The 27,072-nt window shown below is 35.0% G+C and overlaps 1 protein-coding gene across 1 annotated transcript in view; it reads right to left on the reverse strand.

Annotated features, from left to right (window-relative positions):
- Positions 1-2,409: 2,409 nt before the first annotated feature.
- The window catches only part of LOC132551798 (transient receptor potential cation channel subfamily V member 6-like), a 29,618-nt gene continuing 4,955 nt past the window's right edge, over positions 2,410-27,072 (reverse strand). The window contains exons 4-17 of the mRNA XM_060215941.1: positions 26,607-26,760; positions 26,204-26,224; positions 21,238-21,252; positions 18,407-18,508; positions 13,568-13,717; positions 12,264-12,346; positions 11,785-11,965; positions 11,143-11,250; positions 10,352-10,503; positions 9,469-9,578; positions 6,547-6,710; positions 3,318-3,434; positions 2,852-2,974; positions 2,410-2,568 (exon numbers count right to left, since the gene is read on the reverse strand). Of these exons, the coding sequence (XP_060071924.1) occupies positions 2,410-2,568; positions 2,852-2,974; positions 3,318-3,434; positions 6,547-6,710; positions 9,469-9,578; positions 10,352-10,503; positions 11,143-11,250; positions 11,785-11,965; positions 12,264-12,346; positions 13,568-13,717; positions 18,407-18,508; positions 21,238-21,252; positions 26,204-26,224; positions 26,607-26,760 (1,639 nt within the window). The remainder of the gene's footprint in view (positions 2,569-2,851; positions 2,975-3,317; positions 3,435-6,546; positions 6,711-9,468; positions 9,579-10,351; positions 10,504-11,142; positions 11,251-11,784; positions 11,966-12,263; positions 12,347-13,567; positions 13,718-18,406; positions 18,509-21,237; positions 21,253-26,203; positions 26,225-26,606; positions 26,761-27,072) is intronic.

Below are 27,072 nucleotides of genomic sequence, written 5' to 3' on the forward strand. Positions count from 1 at the left end.
GGAACAACTCGAAAATATAGGAATTCTTACATATCACATCTAATAAATGCATTTCTATCTACACACGTAAATATCAAGGGGTCAAATGTAAATCATCATTCACCTCCTCGTCTGTTACCTGTAACGAGCTTCTGTGAGGAACATCTAGGAAAAATTACACAAGAAACACTTTGTCTAAAACACACAAATCTTACATCTACTTATAGTCATGATCATCTATCAAGACAGAGGAAACATCAGTTTGAATAGTACAACTTCACATAAGATAAAATCAAAAGAGGCACAAGAGACCTGCATTGCTCACCTGATATTTTCTAATCAGTGAAGAAAAAACATATCTGTATTGTAAAAACTGGTAACTTTTATGTCTGTTCTATGCCTTTAACTTTTCAGTAGGTTAAATGGCATGTCACACAGGGGATTTTTGGTTATCCAGAAGGAATAGTTTGAATATTTTACACAGTACAACTAATCCCAGTCACATTTGAATTGTTTCATTTGAGAAACTAATATATAAAAACTTTTCATTCAAAACATGCTTCTGGTCAAATATCATGACAATGCAGCTGTTAACATAAATTTGATCACATTTGCCCATTTGACCTGAAATGTTTGTCAAGGTCATTCATTACCTTAATGGTAATATGCTGAGACATGGGATGTTTGGTTATTGCTAAGTATTATTTTTGAAGATTTCAAACATTTTGACACCTAAGACCTTGACAGTGGGTCAGATTCCAAAATGTTAGCACACTTGAAAGCTTCTTCATCCCTGCTGGCCATAATGGCCAAATATCTAAAAGGAATAAGCTGGTCCCTGATGGATGGATAAATCAAACCATGATGGATGAATGGATGACAGAAGCCACACCACAACATCACTTACCTTCAGGCAAGGAAGTAAAAAGTTACTAAAAAGCATATTTCTTTAATATTTACTCTTTAACCACAGTTCATCTGAATTCATAAGTTCCTCACATAATGATTTGACTAGCTGTATTGTCCAAATATAGAAATCAACACACCAGTTAATAACCTGCTTTCCTTACATAAACACTAAACCTAAGATACTTGTGTCAGCTTACACGGTAAGCAAATATTCAAATTCAATCTCCCTCAAATTGGTGGGAATATGCTCATTTATGTGACTATTTAACACAAATAACTATTCTGAAGACATTAAGATTCTTTACAGCCACAACTTAAATATCAAACATACACCACTCCAACAGACTGGAACAATAATTTGATATTTGTCTATATACCAGACAAAATAATCAACCTGTTTAAGTGTACCCTGCTCGTTGATGTAAACAGATAAAAATGCATTCTAGACAGATAAATAACATGTGATGAAATAATCACTAACTCCCTTTAGGACCTAGATTAGTTTTTGTACAACTAATTCTATAATTGAGATTCCTATAATATCAATATACCATATCATACATGACCGACGACTTTTACATATAACTATGTAAAGGGTGGTAATCCAATATGGCGAACACAGAACTCGGGAATGATAACCCCAAGAATGACATGTTCCTGCGTATAATGTGCACCCCCTTTTTGACACGACGGTTTTAGCTTGAAAAAGTGTGCACTATACGCGAAAATTTACGGTATTATTAGATGAAGATCAAATATTTTCGTCTTGCAAGAGGATATTCAAAATCTATAAACAGCCCCACTCTACACAATGTGACTACAGTTTACTAGCATTTATTTTCTTGATGTATCCCCTGTGTATGATATTAACAAGGTAAAAACAATGTGTGATACCTTTTCAAGGTGTATTGTTTATAAGAACACAATGTGTGAGGTCAATGCAAATTTGATGCATTGTCCAATCAATAGGTTTGACATAAAAGCAATGTGAACTTAAATACCGGGCTGACTTTTCTAGGGTGAATATAAATATCAGAAAATATCTGTTATTACTTTCAGACATCATTTGAATTAACAAAATTTAATCCCTGTAAGTATGAACTAGCCCAAACTTGAACAACAACAGAAATGTTAGCCCAACAAAATTAAACAACTATACAGTATATTTGGAAATGTTCAAGGTAGTCCAACTTTCAATCTTATGCCAAAATAATGAAAATGAAGCATAGGCTACAGTCCGATACTGAGGTTTGAATATGTTTCAAGCATTCAGGTTCAATTCCTAACTGGGTGAAATAATCTAATTTCCCTGACTGCCAAAAAGACCTGGATAAAAGTTTCCCAGTGTACAGTAAACCATTTGCTTTGAAAATGTCACCCCAAGTACTTTATAATATATAATAAACAGAGATTAACTGATTTGTTGAAACTCAACTTGGCTAATGAAGCGATTGTAAGACAGGTGATTGTCACAAAAGCCATTAAACCCTATCACATCCTCCTAGAGACTAATCCTAATTGTTAGATGTTGACTTTTCCCTCCTTAGCGTCAGATTCAACAATGGTTTTGTTTGAAGGTGTCTTTTTCAGAATACGTCGATTTCTCTCCTCCAGAATCTTTTTCCTTTGTTTCATCTTCTGTGCTTCCCTCAGTTTCTGTAACTCTTCTCTCTCTTTCTCCTGTAAACACCAAGTAACATAAAGTCAACACTGGATTGCGGAATATACAACAATATCACATACTATGTATGACTATTACAGGTAATTACTGAAACATTTAACAAGTTTTACAGCTTTCAACACAATACCAACAAAAGGTTAAATTTCTATCCTTCCATTGTCATTTTTCTACAATATTTACATGTAGAAATTAACATGGGTATGTATATATCTAACACCAAAATAGGACATTAAGCATAGCAATTATACAGAAAATAAAGGTGGGGATAAATATTACACTCACCGACTGGTGCCAGCGTATGACAAGTGCCCGGTCATTTTTGGTAGGCTGGGAATACTTGGTTTGCATTACCTTCCTCTGTTCTGTAGTCACACTCTGTTCTATCACCAGCAAAATCTTGGCCCACTGTGATAGATATAATCTTTCATTTTTAAACATTATCCTATGTACCTTACAGAGTGTATCAATGTACAAAACCTTGACAGACTTACAAAGGTTGTACCATAACATAATTTACATGACCTTGACAGTGACCCATCAAGTTTCTGTTTGAATGAATCCACAATATTCATCTGGAAATAAGCATGTGCTTGGTAATAAGCCCATACACTTTTAACACCAAGTCATCATGTTATATATTTTGTATCAGGAAGATTTTCCTATAAATATATTTGTGACAAAGTCTTTCTAACAGTACATGTGTATCATCCTGTTGATAATATTCAGTGTCCCCATTATTGGAACCCACCTGTCTGAACCACTCCTTCTGTGTTTCGTTGACAAGTTGATAAGTGTTACCCATCATGGCAATCAGCATGTTTACAAGCAGTAGCGTGACCATGATCATGTACACAAAGAACACAATCTGTAACCAGTCAAATGATTATCAGGGAATACAACAAACATGGCAATTGTGTCTTTATAGAAAACTCTTCAAAAACCATTTATACTGAAATCAGCATATGTTCTAATGAATCCTACCATCTGGGATTTCTTCAGTATCAAAAACATTTATACTGTAATCAGCATATGTTCTAATGAATCCTACCATCTGGGATTTCTTCAGTATCAAAAACCATTTATACTGAAATCAGCATATGTTCTAATGAATCCTACCATCTGGGATTTCTTCAGTATCAAAAACATTTATACTGTAATCAGCATATGTTCTAATGAATCCTACCATCTGGGATTTCTTCAGTATCAAAAACCATTTATACTGAAATCAGCATATGTTCTAATGAATCCTACCATCTGGGATTTCTTCAGTATCAAAAACCATTTATACTGAAATCAGCATATGTTCTAATGAATCCTACCATCTGGGATTTCTTCAGTATCAAAAACCATTTATACTGAAATCAGCATATGTTCTAATGAATCCTACCATCTGGGATTTCTTCAGTATCAAAAACCATTTATACTGAAATCAGCATATGTTCTAATGAATCCTACCATCTGGGATTTCTTCAGTATCAAAAACCATTTATACTGAAATCAGCATATGTTCTAATGAATCCTACCATCTGGGATTTCTTCAGTATCAAAAACCATTTATACTGAAATCAGCATATGTTCTAATGAATCCTACCATCTGGGATTTCTTCAGTATCAAAAACCATTTATACTGAAATCAGCATATGTTCTAATGAATCCTACCATCTGGGATTTCTTCAGTATCAAAAACCATTTATACTGAAATCAGCATATGTTCTAATGAATCCTACCATCTGGGATTTCTTCAGTATCAAAAACCATTTATACTGAAATCAGCATATGTTCTAATGAATCCTACCATCTGGGATTTCTTCAGTATCAAAAACCATTTATACTGAAATCAGCATATGTTCTAATGAATCCTACCATCTGGGATTTCTTCAGTATCAAAAACCATTTATACTGAAATCAGCATATGTTCTAATGAATCCTACCATCTGGGATTTCTTCAGTATCAAAAACCATTTATACTGAAATCAGCATATGTTCTAATGAATCCTACCATCTGGGATTTCTTCAGTATCAAAAAACATTTATACTGAAATCAGCATATGTTCTAATGAATCCTACCATCTGGGATTTCTTCAGTATCAAAAACCATTTATACTGAAATCAGCATATGTTCTAATGAATCCTACCATCTGGGATTTCTTCAGTATCAAAAACCATTTATACTGAAATCAGCATATGTTCTAATGAATCCTACCATCTGGGATTTCTTCAGTATCAAAAACCATTTATACTGAAATCAGCATATGTTCTAATGAATCCTACCATCTGGGATTTCTTCAGTATCAAAAACCATTTATACTGAAATCAGCATATGTTCTAATGAATCCTACCATCTGGGATTTCTTCAGTATCAAAAACCATTTATACTGAAATCAGCATATGTTCTAATGAATCCTACCATCTGGGATTTCTTCAGTATATCTCTTTTATTCACAGCAGCAGCATTTACAATAAGCACTGATTTAATGCATCTTCCTCTACTGGACATGGTAAATGCAAAGAGAATACATATATGTATATCTAATGAATTAAACTACCTTGGCTTAGATTTCATTCAATACAACGTAAATTCTGTCAGATATTTACTTCACTTGAGATAAAAATAATTTTTTGGACAAATTCTCTGCCACAAATTAACACAAAATTGTAAAACTTGACTGAGTAGACAATATGCCACCACTTCATTAGAGCCCTTTATTCAAGGTGGTATTAAAATCTGGTCTCCATTTCTAACTCCACTTTTTCACCATCAGTAACATTTCTAGATATCATAGTAACGTTACAGTAATCTATAGAAAATATAACATTTTCTTTGTAAATATCCATCATATATTTCATTGGCATAAATTAGATGTGCTAAAACATCATCAGAAACATTTCACCAAAGACAGTGGATGAATCCTGTTCCTCTTTACAAATGATAACATTAGGGACTGTGACAAGTTAGAGTGATATTTTATATCATCAGGGATCCAGGAATAAAGTCAATAGCCGTTAGTCAGGAAGGTGTAAATGTTACATACAGAATTGTTGTTAAGGGTTGGGGTCAATACAAGGTCACATCTCCATCATAGTATACAAACCAATATGTACAAAATTAAAGCTGATAATTGAAAAAAGGACATAAGTATTAGACATATAAACCAGAGAATGAATTTCACCTGTAATGCACAGCTGGAATTTTCTTACAAAAATGTAGACATGTGATTTTTAGTAAGAAAAGACTTATCAAAACATCAAAACGTATACATGTAACTAAAATAATTTAGCTCACAACACAAAAACTATCAACAATGTTCTACAGTGGACTATTATCATACTTTGTGCTGACAACAATATAATAATCACACATTAAATATAATATATATGTATAATGAAAATAGCAAGCAAGCAACAAAACCTACAGTTGTAAGATCATTTTTGATACATTTCATATTGATTTTGATATTATTCTTTCCTACAAACTCAGGATTCAAATCCTCTGAAAAAACTTCCTGGCTGACAACGGGATGAGATACCTTACAGAACATAGTACACAAATGTTTTAAATTCCAGTAATTTTATCAGGATATACAGAACACTGAAAGTTTATACGCTGTTCAGATAGATTTATCTTATTGATGTGTTGATTCTAGCAAGAGTTTTGTCCTGAGTCCTATCCAATATCTTAATTACTGTTCATGAATTTTATAAAGTATTCATGAATAAAAGTCTAAATAAATCTCAGGCCAGATGTTGGATAGCGGACCTCCTGCCAGGACTGTAATATTTCAAATGGTAGCAACCATCTTCACCAAATAAATGTTCTATAATTTAGTTACAGGGCACTTTTTTCAATTACAAATTTAAATGTTAACTTATTTTCCTGTGATATAACTACGTTTGAACAATGTATTTCTGGCAAAACATATGATTTGAGGAGCATGGTGTAGCATACATTGTGATGTGAAATTACTTTGTAGACTTACTTTAAGAAGGTCTGGGTATTTGGAGGAACTGAAAGTGTCGTACACATCGTCAAAGTCTCCGACAGTGATGGTAAACAGGCCTAGCATCGACTCAATAGGGTGATTGAACACACATGCATTTTGACTAGGATCACAATTGTTATCATTAAAGGCGATGTAGAATGCTGCAAACAGGAGAAGAGAGGGTGTGGTGCTAGGGAATCACCATGTTAGGGTATGTTAAACACTTGTCTAGATAGACACCTCAGTCTCAACATCAGGACATGGTAGTAACCATATAAACTCCAGGCTATAGCCCTATTACCATTGTGTTTTAGCTTCATTTTCTTCCAAATGGTCTGTTTAAAAACCCAAGGAGTCATTATCAGTATTTTCAAGTAAACACTCTGATACCAATTTCAATACTGAGTCTGAAGGGTTGTGAAGCGATAACTGTGTCCTGCCGATGACTTACAACAAAAAAAGCCCTGGTGATATTTCATCACATGTAGTGTGATCCAATCAAAATGCAAAAATAAAAAAAGGAAATCCCAACTAACTCTATATAACACCATATACCCTGGAAACCTAACCCCATAACAACAACAAAATTTTCTAGACCTGATAACATCACAGCCTGTAGTTTTTATCTACAACTTAAAGCATATTCAGACTACCAGCCCCTTTTTCTTCATCTTCCTTATGAAAGTGGAACATCCCGAATCCTTACATGAGGTAGAAGTGAAACTGTAACTATGACAGCTAAGGTGATTCTGGTGACACTATAAAGAGACAGTTGCTATAGTGACATGGTGATTCCCCAGGAACACTCATACAAACACAATGTTATAATGTGTCTAGGACTCAAACAAATCAGACAATCACAATATATTCAGCAACATCTATGTACAAGAAAACTAAAAGAAAATCAAAACATCAGTTTAATATACTCTCACTCAAATGGAAGCTAAAAAGCGAAATGACAAAAGCAACATGAAATTGTAAAACATTTCAAAATTGAAAATAACGTTCCATTCTATGGATTCCTATCAACATTTAGGGGCTTCTCCCTATTTAAAGATCACTAGTGCTAAATTGATGCAGTCATCTACTAATAAAAAAAGCAAATTTTATACACAGTATTAGCCGTGTAAAAAGACATAGGACACTGACAAAGGTACTTATTACATACACAATTATATATAGCCTTTAGTGAAAATATTTTTATTGTAATTCTTTCATATTAGGGTTGAATTTGAAACTTCTGTTTAAACTTAATAGAAACAGGCATCATCATAGAGAGCATGGATACTGTGACAATTCACCATCAAAATGTCCGTCTCACTTGACAACACTGTCAATAATGAATACGTTATTTCAGTTTGAATAATGTTATAATTGGCATAACATTGCAATTATGGTAGGGAATGTAAATAACAGTAATGAAGTGTCTTCTGATGGCATTTACGGTTGATATAAATGAAAATAATTTTGGTAAAGCTATATGATGTTTACCTAAGAGCTCTGTCATTTATAGGGACCCTTGACACAATATCGAAAGTTCAATGCTCAATTGCTCATAATTTAACCATTATCACATAGTATAACAATGGGATTAATATAGATTTTCTTAGTCATGACTAAATATATATGATTACACATACTTTCAGTTCCAAACCAACTGTTCCTAAACATTTATAAATATGTCTTTAAAACTGGGACCTTCTGGTTTGTCTGAAGTGATTAGAGCATATGGTCACAAGGCCTTGTCTGTTATTGAAAGTTGGATTATAGTTAGATGGACAAGGGGTTATTTGCAGACCTGAAAATCAGGAAGGGAACGAACATAGGGGTATATCAAATATTGACCAACTTCCAAATTACCTTTCAACATCTGAGTTATGTAAACAACAGGTGACAACACAAATACAGTGAGGTTAGGAAAGTTTTGTCTCCAAGTACAACATCAGAATCCATCATTATGATGAAGAACTGAGCAGTTTTTTCATTATTTAAAATAAAAACTAATTTTAAAGTAGAAAGTTTCATATATGCCTCTTGTGAATGTTTGACGAGTTTATCATCCTACGAACAGTTGGGGATATTTTGAGGCAGGGTCTCATTGTAGTAGCTGGTTTACTACCTTACACAACTGCATACGGGAGGCATGTCCCATGCCATTTAGCACAATTAGAGTAAAATGTCAGCACTGACACTGGTTTGTTTCTCATCTACCTGAGAAATAAAAACCACCACAGGTAGGAAACCCTGGATATATAAGATTTGCTGACATCACCAGTAATTAAAAAAGAAAAATTACATCAAAAGTTCCTGCACATGCCATATTCTTCCTCAGTAATTGAAGACAAAACTCTCCTAAACAGAACAAAGTGTACATGCAAAATAACATCCTGACAATTAGGGAGACAACAATTAAAACAGAAGAGTGCCATCAACATGAGCTAAAAGAAAAGGTTACAGAAACAACAGCGAGCAGATAGGAAGCTCTGGTTCTCACTTTTCCTAGTGTGGCGTAGTTTGTGTTATCAAATGATTCATAATAATCGCCAAATTCTCCAAGAGACATCATGAACATGCCCATAACTGCCTCTGTAGGGTCACTGAAAGGTGTGTCCGGAATACCACGGAACACAATATACATTGCTGAAAAACAATGGTATGTAATTACATATTATATTCACTGAAAACAAAAATTCATCATACTATGTCATCATACCATATCACTTAACTGATTTTCTTATATGAATGAAAAATCATTCACATGATTCAAAAAAGTATGTAACACAGTTTCCAAATTAAAGAGTCATTTCAGTGTAAAACACTGATAATTGAAAATGGTATTATGATTGTGCTGTTGATGATTGTATATATTTTAAACATTATTACTTATTTACAGAGAATCTGTATGTGAAAGGAACCTACATTGTGAGAATCCAATGATAAAAACAGCATAAATGATGAAGAACCGGAACAGATCTCCCTTGATCATCTTGTAAATCATCACAACAAAGGGACCAAAGATTGGGAAACCTCTGCAATAAGAAACAAGGAACAATACACATCTCTGTTTCCATAATATTTATTGTTATTAAAATCTATTTAAATCAGAGTGTACAAGTAAACCACACAAACATTTATAGAGATAATCAACAAAATGCACAAAGCATATAAAACTGGTCCCATGTATAGATTTTTATATATGGTTTTGTAAATCATTTCATATTTGAGGGTGTATAAATCAGTATAGATCATGCCTGTTTAAGCCACATTATCTCAGTGAGTATTGATCTTTCATCATTATGTGACTTCAATAATGCCTGTATAATGTATGTAATCCCTTATGACCTTTACTATTACCAGACTTTCTACCTGAAGTTAGTTGCAATATCAGGTCTGCATTATTAACAAACCATTCATTTTCACTTTAACAGATGGGTTCTTTTTTTATCTATAGAGCAAAAATCTTATTAAAAACTTTTTATGAAAGTGACTCTGTGACCTGGACCTTTCAACATTTTGATCCAACATTTTAACAGGTATTTCTCTTGTTTTGGTGGTTAGCATTACAACTTTTATTTAGTAATATTAAAAATATTTTCAGCTCTTCACTTCACCAATTACTTTAATAAACTAACAAAATATCGGAGTGCAATTCACATTTAACATATCACAAGATGAAAAAGCAAAACAACAAACACAATAACGGATGTAAAAATGAAATTACCACACAAAGACCTTGATGTCTATAGGCATAACACAAGTAGTCTGAATACCACAATACTGACAGATCCGTATTTTAACTTACCTGCAGAAAAATAAGAAGTAAGGAGCAGTGAACAGAATGGCCATCACACCCACTACATCTTCGTAGATATATGCACATGCTGCACGCCCCGGCAACATCATGATGACAAACATACAAGACATCAGGAACATGGCCTTTGTAGGGGCTCCTTTCTGTTGGTAAAGAGTGTCTGTGGTACATTATATAATTACAACAATTTTGAAATTAAACTTTGTTTTGTAATATCTGCGAAACAAGTTATTCTATTCTATCACTCATCAGCCCAGATGAAAGAACACAAGACACCTACGTGGAAGGGGAGTTAGTTACTACTGCATCACCTGATCCCCCCTCCCCAACAATAACAACCCCCCTCCCCTCCCGACTTACAGCAATATACCAATGTTTCGAGAATTGTTTGTACATTTGCTTCCACTCAGAAATGCCTCAGTGAACATAATTTGGGAGGCCTGCCACCTGATGTCCATAGCAATTGGGATATTGTACATTCTTAATGGAAACAACAATGATAGCATGGGATAAAACCAAAAACCTCGGATTTTTACGCGGTCATGAAGGCCAACATTACACCAACTGAGCTTTTGCAACCCCTGCTTTAAAAAAATATATGAATTACTTCTAACTATGAATGAATAAAATTTATGGGTGCTGATGTTTAGTCTATATATCTACACAAACCAGATTTTTTATCCTGTCGCTTGTTATATGAAGCTATATGTAGAGCAACTTATGGATCTTGTGAGGATTCAGCCCATCTATTTAAAGTCATGGTAATGCATTTAGAGTCATACCAGTGTTGTAAAGAAGAGCCGGAAGCCTTGGTGATAGATTTCCTTCATGGCAATCAGCAGATACCAGATGGACCCCACCAGAACAAGGGCCTCCAGAGTGAATCGAACCTGTAATATTATATAAAGATTATGTGAATCTTCATCTTTAAAGGAATCCATCGTAGTTAACAAAATACTATACCACATGTCTGGTAATTATTCTAACAATGAAATATCACGGGATGTGTCTTAGACATAGGGCTCTGCAATAAATCAACACATCATATTGTAAAACAAACTGTCATTTCACTCCCAGTAAACCTATAACTACCAGGATTCACAAATGGAACATTACCACAAGTTAACTAACAACAACCTCGGCAGATGATCAAGCTTCATAGCTAAGGACAGTGAATCAAAATAGGTCATGATGTTACATCAGCAGTAAGTACGTTCTGTCAAGGGAGAGGAATTATACATGTATTTGGATCACATGAAAGTAGATTCTTAAATCCAGCCGTGTTTAAATTCTTGGCTTTTATATTAAATATATTGCACACTTTTGACCGAATACTTTCTTCAAGATCAAATTAAGGATTTTCCAAACCAAGAAATCCTAGTGGCATTATGATACACATCAACCTTTGATAGACATATACTTACTATGTCCTCTGTGCTACAAACTTTCAGCAGGTAACAAGGGTCCTTTTCTACTGTAGTAACATTGTCTGTTCCTGTTACGTTAACAGTTCTAGATGGGCACATGTCATCTCCCGGTCGCAGGAGGAACACCACAAGGAAGAGGATGAAGTAGACAGTAAAGATAGCAAACCTCCGATAGAACCTGATGAAACATGGAAGATATTCGGTTATATCCATCAGAAAATGATATCATTTATTCTACAGTCACATATATATATATGATAACATATCAACTTCACAGTATTAGTATCACCATCATTTCTTCTGACTTTTATTATCTAACTTAAATCAAAAACTTAAAGAAAGTAAGATGACACTTCTTAACTATTTTGAAATATTTGATATAGAAATGACAAAGACAAATATTATAAACTTTAAATCATTCCCGTTTAATTTTAACTTCAATCAATAGCAGGAAAAAAGATTTTATTTGTACATACCTAAACCGTACAAATGTCTTCCATTTCTCTTTCAGCAAATTGACAACAACACCATCCATCATATCCAGATGGCCTTCTACTTCCTGTTTACAAAAAAGAATTAAGCAAACCTTCTATGTACAAATCATGGATGTTAGAAAACCCACAAGCCTGAAAGTTTATGCTGAAGAGTAATTATATATAAATAGTCATTACTGTATTCATCCTGGAATCCCAGGAGCCTAAATACAAATTCTCTAACTCAAAGTTTGGGTGTGTGCTTATTACAGGATATTGACCTGTTATATCTGTCAACAGTCTGCTTTAAGCTCAAAATTTCTTGTTTTATACTCTAAAGATCCTCATTATTTGTTTTTAATTCTAATGTAAAGATAGGCTTTTTACCAGATCACTATGGCAATACAGTGGACTCTCCATAATCCGGAAGTTCATAGTCTAGAACACTCCCAATCTGGATGGAAGTGTTCTGGAACAGATTTTTGTAATGTTATTTGTGCTCATCAGTCCGAAAAATTGAATTCCTGCTCAAAAAATACATTTTGTGAATGGAATAGTCCTTTTCCTAGTAATAATCCCTCGATAATTGTGTCACAAGTGTACACTTGATTTATTGCGCTACACTATATATAGTCCTAACAATTGCTGCCAGTTCATCACCTCACTTGTGTAGTTCATATCAGTATACAGTATGCACTTGTTACAGTGGCACATTTTAACTACAGTGTATGCATTGCCAATCATTTTCCCTCTGTTCTTATCATAATTTCACAGGGACATGGATAAGTCATTGAATAGTTATAAAAAGTTTAGAATTGGACTACTGACAGTAAGTTAAGGAAAACAAGGACTGTCTGTGTGTAGAACATCAATACTTTTGAGAATTAGTTGAAGTGTCCTGTATGTTATATTACCAAGGGAGGTAATTCTGTTTTCTTGGCAAATAGACTAAATTTGGCAGTCCTGAAAACTTGCAATCTGGATGATTTTGGCCAAGAACAAAGGTGTACAGATTATGGAGGGTCCACTGTACTAACATGAATCAGTTTAGTGACTACTTTATTTCTCTGAATTGTCAATATATATATTGCCTAGTGTTGATTATCAAGGAAAGGCCTTTCCAGACTTGTTAACAAAAAGCAGAGTAATTGATACATACCACTTTGGTTCCCAGTCTCAAAAACATCCAACTGAATTATGATGTATCCCTATTTATCTATTTATTTCTTACATCCATTATTACAGCCATTCAGGGGAACCATTATTCCTAGTAGCGAAGGACTCTTTATATATATAAATAGACTCACCCCATACACAACAAGATTAAGGGCAGACTTCTCGTTGATCTCTCCTGTGCTTGAAATGGTGTCTATATCACGCAAGGGATAGCCAGCACAAGTCACATTTCCGTAAATCCAACACACCTCACGCATCTTTTCCAAGATGTGTTCATACATCTGTAAATGTATCATGAATCTAGGATTTAGTTAAATATACCTTGTCAGAATCATTAATCATCTTTCTGGATTTTTTTTTCTATGAATTAAACCCTCAACATAAGGTGGAATTTAACAGTCATTTACATGCAGATACTTGAAGTATCACTACCAAAGCAGCTGTCATAATGCCTCCCAAACTGGAAGGTACTACCAAAGCAGCTGTCATAATGCCTCCCAAACTGGAAGGTACTACCAAAGCAGCTGTCATAATGCCTCCCAAACTGGAAGGTACTACCAAAGCAGCTGTCATAATGCCTCCCAAACTGGAAGGTACTACCAAAGCAGCTGTCATAATGCCTCCCAAACTGGAAGGTACTACCAAAGCAGCTGTCATAATGTCTTCCAAACTGGAAGATACTACCAAAGCAGCTGTCATAATGCCTCCCAAACTGGAAGGTACTACCAAAGCAGCTGTCATAATGCCTCCCAAACTGGAAGGTACTACCAAAGCAGCTGTCATAATGCCTCCCAAACTGGAAGGTACTACCAAAGCAGCTGTCATAATGCCTCCCAAACTGGAAGGTACTACCAAAGCAGCTGTCATAATGCCTCCCAAACTGGAAGGTACTACCAAAGCAGCTGTCATAATGCCTCCCAAACTGGAAGGTACTACCAAAGCAGCTGTCATAATGCCTCCCAAACTGGAAGGTACTACCAAAGCAGCTGTCATAATGCCTCCCAAACTGGAAGGTACTACCAAAGCAGCTGTCATAATGCCTCCCAAACTGGAAGGTACTACCAAAGCAGCTGTCATAACCAAAGCAGCTGTCATAATGCCTCCCAAACTGGAAGGTACTACCAAAGCAGCTGTCATAATGCCTCCCAAACTGGAAGGTACTACCAAAGCAGCTGTCATAATGCCTCCCAAACTGGAAGGTACTACCAAAGCAGCTGTCATAATGCCTCCCAAACTGGAAGGTACTACCAAAGCAGCTGTCATAATGCCTCCCAAACTGGAAGGTACTACCAAAGCAGCTGTCATAATGCCTCCCAAACTGGAAGGTACTACCAAAGCAGCTGTCATAATGCCTCCCAAACTGGAAGGTACTACCAAAGCAGCTGTCATAATGCCTCCCAAACTGGAAGGTACTACCAAAGCAGCATAATGCCTCCCAAACTGGAAGGTACTACCAAAGCAGCTGTGCCTCCCAAACTGGAAGGTACTACCAAAGCAGCTGTCATAATGCCTCCCAAACTGGAAGGTACTACCAAAGCAGCTGTCAAAATGCCTCCCAAACTGGAAGGTACTACCAAAGCAGCTGTCATAATGCCTCCCAAACTGGAAGGTACTACCAAAGCAGCTGTCATAATGCCTCCCAAACTGGAAGGTACTACCAAAGCAGCTGTCATAATGCCTCCCAAACTGGAAGGTACTACCAAAGCAGCTGTCATAATGCCTCCCAAACTGGAAGGTACTACCAAAGCAGCTGTCATAATGCCTCCCAAACTGGAAGGTACTACCAAAGCAGCTGTCATAATGCCTCCCAAACTGGAAGGTACTACCAAAGCAGCTGTCATAATGCCTCCCAAACTGGAAGGTACTACCAAAGCAGCTGTCATAATGCCTCCCAAACTGGAAGGTACTACCAAAGCAGCTGTCATAATGCCTCCCAAACTGGAAGGTACTACCAAAGCAGCTGTCATAATGCCTCCCAAACTGGAAGGTACTACCAAAGCAGCTGTCATAATGCCTCCCAAACTGGAAGGTACTACCAAAGCAGCTGTCATAATGCCTCCCAAACTGGAAGGTACTACCAAAGCAGCTGTCATAATGCCTCCCAAACTGGAAGGTACTACCAAAGCAGCTGTCATAATGCCTCCCAAACTGGAAGGTACTACCAAAGCAGCTGTCATAATGCCTCCCAAACTGGAAGGTACTACCAAAGCAGCTGTCATAATGCCTACCAAACTGGAAGGTACTACCAAAGCAGCTGTCATAATGCCTCCCAAACTGGAAGGTACTACCAAAGCAGCTGTCATAATGCCTCCCAAACTGGAAGGTACTACCAAAGCAGCTGTCATAATGCCTCCCAAACTGGAAGGTACTACCAAAGCAGCTGTCATAATGCCTCCCAAACTGGAAGGTACTACCAAAGCAGCTGTCATAATGCCTCCCAAACTGGAAGGTACTACCAAAGCAGCTGTCATAATGCCTCCCAAACTGGAAGGTACTACCAAAGCAGCTGTCATAATGCCTCCCAAACTGGAAACTACCAAAGCAGCTGTCATAATGCCTCCCAAACTGGAAGGTACTACCAAAGCAGCTGTCATAATGCCTCCCAAACTGGAAGGTACTACCAAAGCAGCTGTCATAATGCCTCCCAAACTGGAAGGTACTACCAAAGCAGCTGTCATAATGCCTCATAATGCCTCCCAAACTGGAAGGTACTACCAAAGCAGCTGTCATAATGTCTTCCAAACTGGAAGGTACTACCAAAGCAGCTGTCATAATGCCTCCCAAACTGGAAGGTACTACCAAAGCAGCTGTCATAATGCCTCCCAAACTACTACCAAAAGCTGTCATAATGCCTCCCAAAGTACTACCAAAGCAGCTGTCATAATGCCTCCCAAACTGGAAGGTACTACCAAAGCAGCTGTCATAATGCCTCCCAAACTGGAAGGTACTACCAAAGCAGCTGTCATAATGCCTCCCAAACTGGAAGGTACTACCAAAGCAGCTGTCATAATGCCTCCCAAACTGGAAGGTACTACCAAAGCAGCTGTCATAATGCCTCCCAAACTGGAAGGTACTACCAAAGCAGCTGTCATAATGCCTCCCAAACTGGAAGGTACTACCAAAGCAGCTGTCATAATGCCTCCCAAACTGGAAGGTACTACCAAAGCAGCTGTCATAATGCCTCCCAAACTGGAAGGTACTACCAAAGCAGCTGTCATAATGCCTCCCAAACTGGAAGGTACTACCAAAGCAGCTGTCATAATGCCTCCCAACCTGGAAGGTACTACCAAAGCAGCTGTCATAATGCCTCCCAAACTGGAAGGTACTACCAAAGCAGCTGTCATAATGCCTCCCAAACTGGAAGGTACTACCAAAGCAGCTGTCATAATGCCTCCCAAACTGGAAGGTACTACCAAAGCAGCTGTCATAATGCCTCCCAAACTGTAAGGTACTACCAAAGCAGCTGTCATAATGCCTCCCAAACTGGAAGGTACTACCAAAGCAGCTGTCATAATGCCTCCCAAACTGGAAGGTACTACCAAAGCAGCTGTCATAATGCCTCCCAAACTGGAAGGTACTACCAAAGCAGCTGTCATAATGCCTCCCAAACTGGAAGGTACTACCAAAGCAGCTGTCATAATGCCTCCCAAACTGGAAGGTACTACCAAAGCAGCTGTCATAATGCCTCCCAAACTGGAAGGTACTACCAAAGCAGCTGTCATAATGCCTCCCAAACTGGAAGGTACTACCAAAGCAGCATAATGCCTCCCAAACTGGAAGGTACTACCAAAGCAGCTCCCAAACTGGAAGGTACTACCAAGCAGCTGTCATAATGCCTCCCAAACTGGAAGGTACTACCAAAGCAGCTGTCATAATGCCTCCCAAACTGGAAGGTACTACCAAAGCAGCTGTCATAATGCCTCCCAAACTGGAAGGTACTACCAAAGCAGCTGTCATAATGCCTCCCAAACTGGAAGGTACTACCAAAGCAGCTGTCATAATGCCTCCCAAACTGGAAGGTACTACCAAAGCAGCTGTCATAATGCCTCCCAAACTGGAAGGTACTACCAAAGCAGCTGTCATAATGCCTCCCAAACTGGAAGGTACTACCAAAGCAGCTGTCATAATGCCTCCCAAACTGGAAGGTACTACCAAAGCAGCTGTCATAATGCCTCCCAAACTGGAAGGTACTACCAAAGCAGCTGTCATAATGCCTCCCAAACTGGAAGGTACTACCAAAGCAGCTGTCATAATGCCTCCCAAACTGGAAGGTACTACCAAAGCAGCTGTCATAATGCCTCCCAAACTGGAAGGTACTACCAAAGCAGCTGTCATAATGCCTCCCAAACTGGAAGGTACTACCCATAACTGGAAGGCCTCCCAAACTGGAAGGTACTACCAAAGCAGCTGTCATAATGCCTCCCAAACTGGAAGGTACTACCAAAGCAGCTGTCATAATGCCTCCCAAACTGGAAGGTACTACCAAAGCAGCTGTCATAATGCCTCCCAAACTGGAAGGTACTACCAAAGCAGCTGTCATAATGCCTCCCAAACTGGAAGGTACTACCAAAGCAGCTGTCATAATGCCTCCCAAACTGGAAGGTACTACCAAAGCAGCTGTCATAATGCCTCCCAAACTGGAAGGTACTACCAAAGCAGCTGTCATAATGCCTCCCAAACTGGAAGGTACTACCAAAGCAGCTGTCATAATGCCTCCCAAACTGGAAGGATATTGAATAGTAATAGTGTCTGAAGAATTCAGAATGGCAGAATCCATTTTGAAAACTCTTGCCTTTGTTTAGATTTCTGTTTGCTTTGTAGCAATGCCATTACAAATTTGATACTTTTTTGTTTTTTTTCTGGGGACTTAAAAAATGATATTATACTGTATATTTAAAAAGAAGGATCTGTTTAAAACATTTAGTGTTGGGAATTTCTGGTTGGAGTCCAGACATAATACTTATACTCACATCTTTCCGAGCCAGTTTTGCAGCCAGTGTAAGGGGAGTTAACCCTTGACGGTTCTTGATATCAAGTTCTGCCCCAAGATCTCTTAACAGGTCAAACATTTCCTAAGAAATCAATTGAAATGAATTATGTTTGCTGTAATGTGAATCACAGTTTATAACATTAAAACAGATCATACATTGGTCTGACACTGAAGATGGTTACAAAATGTAAGTGCTTGTCTATAACCTATTAACATTTTCTAAAGCAAAGCAGCCCATATAACCTCTATATCTTTATAGCTATATACAGTTTTTGCTCATACATTGTTATATACACATTAACTGAATATATATATACACAGGTATACATTTCATTGCAATATTGCCCTTGTTATTAATACAACAAATATTAGCCTTTAATTATAGATACTTCAATCAATATGATATTAAACCTTACTGTAACAAATTAAAAAAAAAACAATTTTCATGACATAAATAAATGGATATATTATTGATGTTTAATCCTTTTAATGTAGGTTTTTTTAATAGATTTGCAAGTGTCATAAATAGATCAATAAATTAATATATTAGTTATTTTAGTCCTTAGTAGGCCTAGCTTATATCTTTTCTTTACTGGACACATTGCAGATACCTGAACATTTTAAATATTAGCATTCAATTACTATCTGGAATTTATCAAGCCCTTTTTACATAGATATATATCATGATACTTAACCTGAGTAAGATAAACAAAGAGGCCCATGACTGAAATATTGGTATTACCAAGTTAAACAAACTTTCCTTCACAATGCTGTACCAATATGTGTGTACAAGAAGCTAAGTGAAGACAAAGGAAATTTGAAACTAAATGTGCTATTTTTGCTCCGAAGCATAAAAAGTGAGTGCATCTCTAAGCTGTGAATGTCATATCAATGCATTCTTATTTCCAAAGTTCAAAATTTCTTGACAATAGCTTTAAAGTTTATTAGATAACAGAAATGAATATCAAAAAGCTTGGTATGTCAATTTTAGGTCGCTTTCCAGTGTTTATACTTCATTACCTTGTGTGCATGCACAAAATCAGCACTTTATATTGATAACTGCACTAAAATCAGTATGAAAAGATAGCTGATGAAGGAAAATGAAGTAAGTTAATTACATCTGTCTAGTTTATAGTTTCTAATTCAGAGTATGTATAGTTATGAACCCAAGGAGTGAAATTCTAAACTTCAATTAGTTGTATTAGACAAATAACTTAGTGTAAGTACATTGTTTTATTTGTGACCCTAGATGCATATGAAATGTGAAATATGTCAAATGAAATGATTAATAGTAAAACTTTGTTACTTAATTTAGAGTGAAGTAGAATGAAAGTACTATAATTGAATAACAACTCTACCAAAGACTACAATCAATACTGTATGTAAAGTCAGTTCTCAAAAAAAAGTACTAAAAGTACTACCAATTAGATTTCTATCGATTACAAAATTCTCTAAAATAACCAACATCTATCTATATTAGGTGTCAGAAGTTATAGCATTATCACATTTGATTTCTGGAAAAGATCAGAATTGACAAGTACATGATATATTGTTACAGTTGATGCATACAGTACATTTACAGATAATGAATATATACACACTTCACTCACACACAACAGCTAGGTACAGGTTTCAGCATTCATGTAACAGTTATTAAGCAAATGCATTATCACATCACAATACCAGCAATGTGTATATTGAGAATGTTACCAAATTCTTATAACCCACATGGCCAGCTCCAATCAATATAAAACTCATGGTAATTCAATAAATAGAAAATAAGGAAAATTATCTCCCTTTGTTGAACTTTACTGACTGCATTTCTTTAAAGTCACTATCTAGTTCTAAAGTTGATAAAACAGAAAGAAAAACTGCAGCTTACTGACAATTACTCTTTAAATATAAAGCATACTATCCCAGAATGGTGTGAATTCATCAATTGTCAAACTAACTCCTCATAAATTCACTAAACTACATGGTATAAAAAGACTTCATGACCCTATTGTTATTGGCCTTGTTTCTGAACACATATTTCAACACCTCACATAACAAAATGCAACCTAACACTTTGCCAGCTTTATAATGTAATTGCATTCCATTAAACTAGTGAAAAACTTGTGAACAGTCACTCTTAATACCTATAAATTCTCTTGTCAACTTGCTTCATCCAAATTTAGTCAACATTTTTGTAGCAGGATGATGAGACTTAATATGTGATGCTTCAAAATACAGTTTGGATGATAAAGTTGCTCCTCAGTTCAGGAGAAGATGTCACACAACTATTTTACTTAATGGCATGTTACCTTCATCAAGTGACTTGCATCTAGTATTTTACATACAACACAATCAGGTGAAGTTTTTGAAGAAACAATTGGGCATTCTGTCAGAATGTTGCAGACAAGGCAGCATTAACTGTGATCTTGACACTTTGACCTTTGACCATGTCATTTGACCGCTTTCATTAAAACTGGTTTAGCTATTTTTGATAAAGTTTCAAATTCAGGCAATGTATCCTATGTTGAAAGCACATGCAAGTGTCCCCTCCTTCCTCATCCATCTCCTCTCAATTATGAAATCAATCACACAAAGCAAAACAAATATGGCAAAAATCACTACATAGCTTTCCTTACTGACAAATTACATGTAACACCAACATTTATCTTACAAACAAGGACAACAATTAATGGTCAGGTCAAGGTGCACTGTACAGGTTGTTAATTAAGACATAAGGATGCGTGCAAGTGGATTAAAAACATTAAAACATGTTAATAATGAACCAACATACACCAGAGAAAGGGTGAAGGTGCAAACCTTTTTGGAGGCATACTGTTGGGTGGTGATTTAAACGCAGCATGAATGGAACATGAAATACAACATTTGACTGTTAGTTATTACATACAACAACATCAGGTTAGTTGTTTACCAACAATTGTCCAAACTTTGTAACCTTTATATTACACTAGGCCTGCCTGTAGCTTTGGTGATTTTATTAAATTGAGAAGGTTATACTGTATAAATTAAGCGAATTCTAATTCAGTGAATTATTAACGATTTTCCCGAGCACTGAACAGATAGGACTATACCATTTTCCATAGAATGCAATACAGTATAATCATTCTTTTTGATTCATTTTGTGTATAAATATACAACTTTGACCAGAATTATAAAATTTAGCTTTATGTAACAGTGGACTATTAATTCTTTATCCACAAAATAGAATATCCATTAAATATTGTAATCATTGAAATAGTGTTAGGAAAAAACAGTGTTGATTACACATTCCAATAAAACAAATACTGTCAAATCCTTTTTGTTCTTACATAAGTCCAACAGGAAACAGTTCCTTATAGAGTGATATAAAATTGAGAAAACCGTGTTTGGACAAGAGTTAGGTAGACTGTACAAATGCATGGTAAAACAATGTCATCCATAATTAATATTAAGATATCAGATATATTAAATACATTAATGTGTCCATCTTTTAAAACAAACATCTTAATTAATTTATTAAACAAACTGATTACAAAACACAGTACTCAAAATTAAAAACAAACAAGTTTATTATATCAGGTGGTAGGTAACTGTTAAAATTAAACAGAAAGCATTGTCACATGTTAACATATCTAAAAGTAGTTTGTATAGACTGTCTTTTCTTAAATTACCTTTCAGTTTACAAAACACAAAGAAACAATTGAACACAAACATTTTAGCCTAAGATGCTGCAGAGCGAACATGTTTCTGAACATAGCTAGCTCAACTATATATGTGCATCCTTATTAGTTACAATTTACCTCCAAGGTCACGATATGTACATGATAGTTGATAAAAAATTCCCAAAGAATATTTCATTAAGTTGATTTAGCTGTTGAAATTTGGCTTATTACATTTAAATTAAAATATCAGTAAACATAAATGACTGCCAACACTACCAGTGTTTTTAACATAAAGCAGTATTTGACACCAAACAAGCATCAGGTAGCATCCATATCAGTGATGCCAGGAATAGGAAGGTGACATGGTTCCACTACAAAATACTGGATAATATTTTAGGGTGCATCAGAGATAGAGATCATGAGTCTGTGAATTTGATCCGGGATTGATGAGACATACAAAAGTCAGAGAAAAGATGTAGGAGATTGTGTAGTATGTAATTATAGTGCTGACAGCTGTTCATAGATGTATGCATATGCTATACAAGAAATATTTGATGTATTGGTATAAACAAGTGACAACCTTAAGGTTCCTAAAATGTTAGGTGCATTTATGAGGTCAATTTGTAAAATATGTGAATTTAACATAACTAGAGGTACAAGAATAACAGTTTTTCCATTTACACCTTGTAATTAACTATACTTTTTCATTAGAATAACTATTCAATATTGAGCTAATCAAGAAAGTTAGGTATAGACAAGTAGTGTCGTTTGTTGGCTGCACGCATTAGATGCACACCAATATAAGCTTTTTATTTCAAAAGTGGTTAAGTACAATTTATGACCAACAACCACTGAAATCTAATCATGGTGTGAAACTCTGGTGTGAAAATAAAAACTCTATCTGTTGACAAGTTGTTCATAGATATCTTGAGCTTCAAACCGATGGATTGGATACAAGGATATTCCCAGGAATATATACCCACTATGTTATTGAGTTAGGGGTTGAAATAATTGTCTCGTATACTCAGGTCTGAAGGGAAAAAATCAAACATACAATGCATACCTGTAAGTGTACAGCAAGCAGCTGTCATTGGTATGATTTCCGTATTCCAATTTATAGTAACAATTGTTAATGACTATACAGGCATCGGGAAGGATGTTAGGGAGATGAGGGGTGGAGGAATGGAGGTCACCCAGGGGTCATAAGGAATTTAAAAATCTGCTTAGATTATACCAAAATCACTTGTTATCACTAACTGATGAGGCAGCAGGCTGTTTAACTGCAAACAATTTTTCCTTGGTTTTAGCCAATTTAATTTGCATTTGTAGTGAAAGGGGAGATAACAAGCTTGTGACATGTACATCAACAAACAGTTGTATCATCATCTAGGGGTGATATATATACATTAAATGACACATCCTACCATCTTCTACTAAAATGTAGCTTTAAGTGGGCAACTACAGTTCAATTCTTCAATATAACATTGTTCAGAATTTATTATTATTAGAATCTACAGGAAATCTATATAGATACTGAGTTTTTAAGTGATGAGTGAAAAGTTGAGAAATTCCTAAAAAGCTAATTAGAGAAAATGGTAAGGTGTCATGACGTAACAACCTAGGCTTCTAATTCATCATCCTCAACCTAGCAATAAAATAAAACATTCTCACATGAAACTTTTCATCTGATTCCAAGAATTTTTCCTGTAAAGTATTGCTTTATAGACATGATATTTTTCAATAATTAATCAAAAGTGTACCTTTCAATTTTGTCATTTCTTAAAATACTCTAGTGTTATTTGAAATTAATAAAGGCATGTATTTTTCTGAAGAAATACTGGTGATTACAATTACACCATCAATATACACACACTTGTAAATTACTCTCTGTGATCATAATCCTATTGCATCAATCAACACAGTAAATACATATGTAAAAAAAAAATTCTAGGAAAAGTTCCACATCAACTAACCCTTTAAGCAAATTTTGAAGTTTACATAACATAATGAGTGATTTTTTTGTTGAATATAAAACAAAACCTTTCACTATATATTGAAATGTATCAAAATTAATTTTTTAATAAAAATTCTCACAACAATATCAAGAATGCAACATGAGTTGCCAATGTTCTAAATATCGATAGTTATTTTTTTGTTTAATGTTTAATTTTAATTCTAACCAAGAGATTAATCTTACATGTAACGTTAGATCAGGAACAAAAACCAATGGGTTGTCTCCCCTGATATGAATTCATGAGTTTCAACAAGTGAATGCAATTAAGTTAGCGAGGTTATAGACATGTCCTAGATAACACAACACCTAAAAAAAAAGTTAATTTAGAGTTACTTTAACAAAACACTATCTAGTATCAACAATCTGCTTACAACTAAACGTAACGGGTCTTTGCTGGGTAGGGAATCAGGACTGCTCTAAAATAAAAATTGAGGCTTCAATTGTAGATATTGACTAAAATGGATTTTTTCAGTCACACCAACACCTAAGTTCCCATTCCTAAGACAGGAAATTGGCTAAGTAATTAAACAAAAATATCCTAAAGTATGATGGATTATAGGATCGATTTGCTTTGTGTCACAGCCATGTTTTTTCTTAAATTATCATCATACATACATATACAATTTTCTTTTTTTTTTCTAAATCTTCATTTTATATCATATAGTTAAAAATTTCAAATTACGCAGAAATTTATTAAAATGTATAGTTTTCTTCAATACTGTATTTATCAAAACCATGTAATAAAAAGAGAAGGATAATCGCTACATCAAATTGAAGAACATCAATGAAGTCCTACAACAGAGCTAATAATCATATAATCATTTGCTAGTAGTATATACTTTCTGTACATTTCACATCTATATTCACAGCATATTCATTGGTACTTGTTCAAGACAACAACTTATCAAAAAATAAGAAATGATTCCCATTAGATTTTAAATATTCATGGCAGGATGTTTTGAGTTTTAAAGTTTAACAACTAAACCTAGTGGAGAGGTTAGCTAGGTGGATGTAAAGAGGGAAAAGATTTAGTTTTAGTTAGGACAAACTCTGAGAGATAACAAATTCCACATTACAGGAAAGATGACAAATACAACCACAAAAACTAACGATTTAACATTAAAACAAATTTACATTAAAACACTCAACATTAATAGTACAAAACAGAAACTAGGAAAACATCAAACACTGGCATTGAATAGTTTGTCTTTTCTCAATTATCTCTAATCTAAATCAGAATTGTAATTTCACATGTACTAAATTAACACTGTAATCAATGCATGGTTCCATGATATCACCAATATAATCCTGTAACATGATTTGTTTAGTTTTAAAACCACACTACATGTAGTAGTTCACAAAAGTAAAACTAAGTTTGATTGTGAGATAAACACCACTATTCAGAAAACAAACATATCTTACATCTGTAATTCTTAATGATAATTGGCAAAATACATTGCATTTCATTAGGTGTCAAAATGACATCACATACTATATATTAGTGATATTGTAGTTTTCACAACTCTTTTTGTTTTCCTTATTGACATAAACTAAAAACTGCTATGAGAATTACTCATATTTTTTCTTTTCAACAAAACTGATGTTAAAATATCCTCTTTTATACCTGTTCCATTAAAGGGCTTCATAAGCTATTTCACTATCCAATAACACATGATAAAGGAATCAATAACTACCAGTCAGTAATATGAATGACAGTCCCACCAAATTGATTTTACTTGGACATACATAGGTATATGTAAACGACAAGATTGGTCAACTGAGACAGACAAGACAAACAGACAACACAAACAAGGAAAAAACATACATATTCAGTAGACAATATCTAATAGCTATTCTTGTGTATAGATTTTCAATCATTTAAAATAAAAGTTTTAGCTTCAATTAGAAAAGAAAAACAACAATGAGACATTTAACTCTATGACAACCCTATAGCTCTATAGCTGAAGTTCATTATGGTAGGTTCTGTTTATATATGAAGATACACCAAAATTTATGAAAAAGAATATTTACTCCATCACTACATTCAAAATCAAATACAAAATAATTCTATTAAAAACCAAAAAAAAAAAAATGTGTCAAGAGTTCAAACCTCTCCATCTAATTCTTTCTCCTGGTATAAGATAAACAAATAGATTTCTCATCAGTTGACAATAACACACAAAAATATTGAATCAACTCTGAAATAAATTACATAATTATAGTTATATCATGGATACGATCTCATTTTAAACATGCAGACTGCTGTATCAAGTTATTTATGTGTTAGAGGTATTGGGCTACACAATATATAGGATTACAGACACAAATCATTATAATGGGTGGATTTGTGAAAATCTATACTAAATCATTCAGTATAAAAACAAAGTGTAATATACTTCTATTAACCATGAAATGAACTGAATAAGATGACATTTTACACCAATTCCAAAACATGATTGATATACAGAGTATGTGTAATGCTAACAACTTAAATGGACAGGTTACAGTCTTACCTTCTTATCATGGATGACAAGCATATGCATGACAGTGTTTCCGTTGTTATCCTGGAGGTTGGGGTTAGCTCCCTTGGCAACTAGCAGGCGAACACACTCCTCTTGTCCAAGACAGGCAGCAAAGCTCAGAGGATATTCTCCAAAGTACACATGTCTGAATTTCAAAATATGGATTAAATGCCATCCTGGTGTTAGATGTTATAGGGAGCATTATGAATCATGTCTTCTTACCGTCTAGATTCTATACTGTTAAGCATATGGTCAGCAAGTGGAAAATACTTCTATTAAGGGGTTATATATTGGTAAATATCACAAGATGATTAATATTACATGAAAATATTGCATTATTCTTGGCAATATGCCTCAATATTAATATATCAATTTTTGTAGAAAATTTACAGAACAAATTAAAATTCAAGATGAGCTTTATTTTTGACTTGTTTATTATCTAAAGAGGTCAAATAAC

The sequence above is a fragment of the Ylistrum balloti genome, unplaced genomic scaffold (assembly GCF_031769215.1).
Source record: "Ylistrum balloti isolate Yb309-2 unplaced genomic scaffold, AGI_CSIRO_Ybal_v1 Utg370214, whole genome shotgun sequence".
NCBI lineage: Eukaryota > Metazoa > Mollusca > Bivalvia > Pectinida > Pectinidae > Ylistrum > Ylistrum balloti.